We start from the raw sequence: 2,500 nt of genomic DNA, 5'->3' as shown, positions 1-2,500 counted from the left end.
TTTTTTTGGGGGGGGTGGGTAGGGTGGGAAATAATGCCTCGGTGGGATTTATGCCTTTGGGATTTGGGTGTTTTCCTTTCCACTCTGTGTCAGTCCAATCCTGAGGCGGATGCTTTGACCTTGATTTGGCGGCTTCGTTTCTCTCCCACGATTTTAGACCAGTTTTAAGTTCGACATCTTAGTTTGTGTCGTTATTTTCCCCAGGCAGTATCCTGGATCCAAAGCCTTTAGCCTTCAGTGAATTCCAGTTATTTAACGTAAAAGCCTGTCCAGCTCTCTCTTATTAATTTTAAGAGCTGGTACCCTCGTGGCCTTTGGGGCAAAAGGTATTTCTGTTTGATTACCGGAGGCATTATAGGCAAACCCAGACGGGCATCAATAGGAGCGTTATGAGTCGTGTGCCAGTGGGTGCCGTGTGAAACCATTTCCCAAGCGTTACACAAAGCGCCAGCGCTGTGCCCCAGCGATGAGCTCCGCTGAAAAGGTCTCGCGGTGCCTTCCTCATCCCGTCCTGCTGGTGCTGGACTGGGACGGGAGTCGGGCACGCAGACCGGTATCCGTCGTTCCCTTCTGCCTGACCTTTGGGCTGCGGTCGTGGGGTTGATCAATATCTCAAAAGCATCGCAGCGGGGAAACTCGATTGGAAAACAGCTAATGAGATCGTCCCCCAAACCCTGCGGAGGTTCCTGCCCCTTCCCCTCTCCCCCTGCCTCCCCGCGCGCCCCGGCGAAGGTGCAATACTAACCGTCTTGCTCCACCAACCTCCAGGTGAAACGGTGTCACTAGTGGACGTGGACATCTCTCAGCGAGGACTGACCTCCCCTCACCCTCCGACTCCGCCGCCTCCGCCGCGAAGGAGCCTCAGCCTGCTAGGTACCGTCCCGGGAGCATCCCCTGCCGTCCCTGCCTCCGGGGGCGGCGGAACTGCCCCTCTGCCCTTGCGGGGACGGAGGAGGAGCGTCCCAAGGGTCCCCGGCAGCGGGCTCGCTGCACGCTCGTCTGAGCCCGTACCACGCCTGCTCGCTCTTCCCCAGCGAAGGATTTCTTGCTTTTCATTGAAGGCTTCGAGCGTTTCTCTTCGCTGAGGCAGGAGGGGGAGGGGGGGGCGGTGGTGGAGCAGTGTGAGGTGGGACGCACCGCGCTGGTTTCGTAGCGGTTCTGCTGCTTTTGGAAGCTCTCCCCCCACCCCCCTGTCCTACCCATCACCAGCGATGCCAGTTCCCTTCTGTGCCCTCTGGTCGGTGGGACTGGAGGCTCCCGGGGAGGCTGCTGCACCGGGAGCCTGGCTTCGCCGCTCCGCGTCCTCCTCTGGAGGAGGCTCCTCTGAGCGGGAGCAGCTTAGGAGGAGGGGTAAAGTCAACCTTAGTGAGGAGCACCTTAAACTGCACATCCCACGTGCCGGGTCTGTGAAATATCTCCTCGAAACGCCTGTCTCGAGCTGCCTGCGTGGAGCTAGCAGGGCAGGCAGACGGACTCCATCGCTCCATCACCGTGTACGTGCGAGGGTCGGAGCTGGTGTGAAGCAGCAGCGGCCACCCGCGCTCAGAAGCGCGAGAAGGACGAGGAGCTGCCGGTGGGAAGCTCCATCTTCACCTCCTCCCGGCGGCGCGGGTTCGCTCGGGCTGCCTTCTCAGGCGCTCGGCGGCGCGGGGCTCGCTTTCCTGTTTTCTGAATCTCTCTCGCCTCTGTTCTCTCCTAGATGATATCAGTGGGACGCTGCCTACATCTGTCCTAGTGGGTCCGATGGGCTCCTCCCTGCAGTCTTTCCCTCTGCCTCCGCCTCCTCCGCCCCACGCCCCAGGTCAGCTTAGCCTTAGCAGCAAGGCTCTGCCTTTCCCTTCAGGGATCTGCGCTTCGGGGGGGGGTCTTTTCTTGGCAAACTTTGGGCTTTAACGCAGCGGCGCTGCCCGCTTCTCCCCCGTGGGGACACGCGGTCCTGTGCTGCTGAGCGCTCACGTACCGTTGTGTCGAGGCTCTGGTTTCGGCGCGGTGCGGCTCTCGTTGCCCGCAGTAGTTTTGCAGAAGCTTGTGATTGCACCGGCTTTATCCCTCGGTTCAGCCTCTCCCCGTTTTCTCGGGTTCCTCGTGGAGGAAGCGCAGTCCCCCCTCCCGGTGTGCGCTGTGCCAGACGAGGTGTCAGCAGTGCCAGGAATGCGCCGTGGGCCCGGGGTTTTTGGCACAGGACCCCCGGCTGTGACGCCCAGCCCGCTGTGCGGTCCAGCTGCGCGGCACACGAGGATGTTGCCTGCGCATTTACCCATTTCCTTTTGGTTTCCTTCAGGACCCAGAGGGTTTTAACTGCCCCTTTTTTCAGGACGTGTGTTAGAATCACGGAATGGTTTAGGTTGGAAGGGACCTTGAAGATCATCCAGTGCCACCCCCTGCCCTGGGCAGGGACACCTCCCCCCAGCCCAGGTTGCTCCAAGCCCCGTCCAACCTGGCCTTGAACACCTCCAGGGATGGGGCAGCCACAGCTTCTCGGGGCAACCTGCCCCAGGGG

The 2,500-nt window shown here is 60.8% G+C and overlaps 1 protein-coding gene across 1 annotated transcript in view; it reads left to right on the top strand.

Moving 5' to 3' along the window:
* Positions 1 to 2,500, top strand: part of SOCS7 (suppressor of cytokine signaling 7) — a 29,221-nt gene that overhangs the window by 8,130 nt on the left and 18,591 nt on the right. Inside the window, exons 8-9 of the mRNA XM_009885079.1 lie at positions 769 to 873; positions 1,700 to 1,801. Of these exons, the coding sequence (XP_009883381.1) occupies positions 769 to 873; positions 1,700 to 1,801 (207 nt within the window). The remainder of the gene's footprint in view (positions 1 to 768; positions 874 to 1,699; positions 1,802 to 2,500) is intronic.

The sequence above is a fragment of the Charadrius vociferus genome, unplaced genomic scaffold (genome assembly GCF_000708025.1).
Source record: "Charadrius vociferus isolate BGI_N301 unplaced genomic scaffold, ASM70802v2 scaffold960, whole genome shotgun sequence".
In the NCBI taxonomy this organism is placed as follows: Eukaryota; Metazoa; Chordata; class Aves; order Charadriiformes; family Charadriidae; genus Charadrius; species Charadrius vociferus.
Note: the sequence above shows the minus strand (reverse complement) of the source record. Positions and strands in the feature narration are given on the sequence as shown.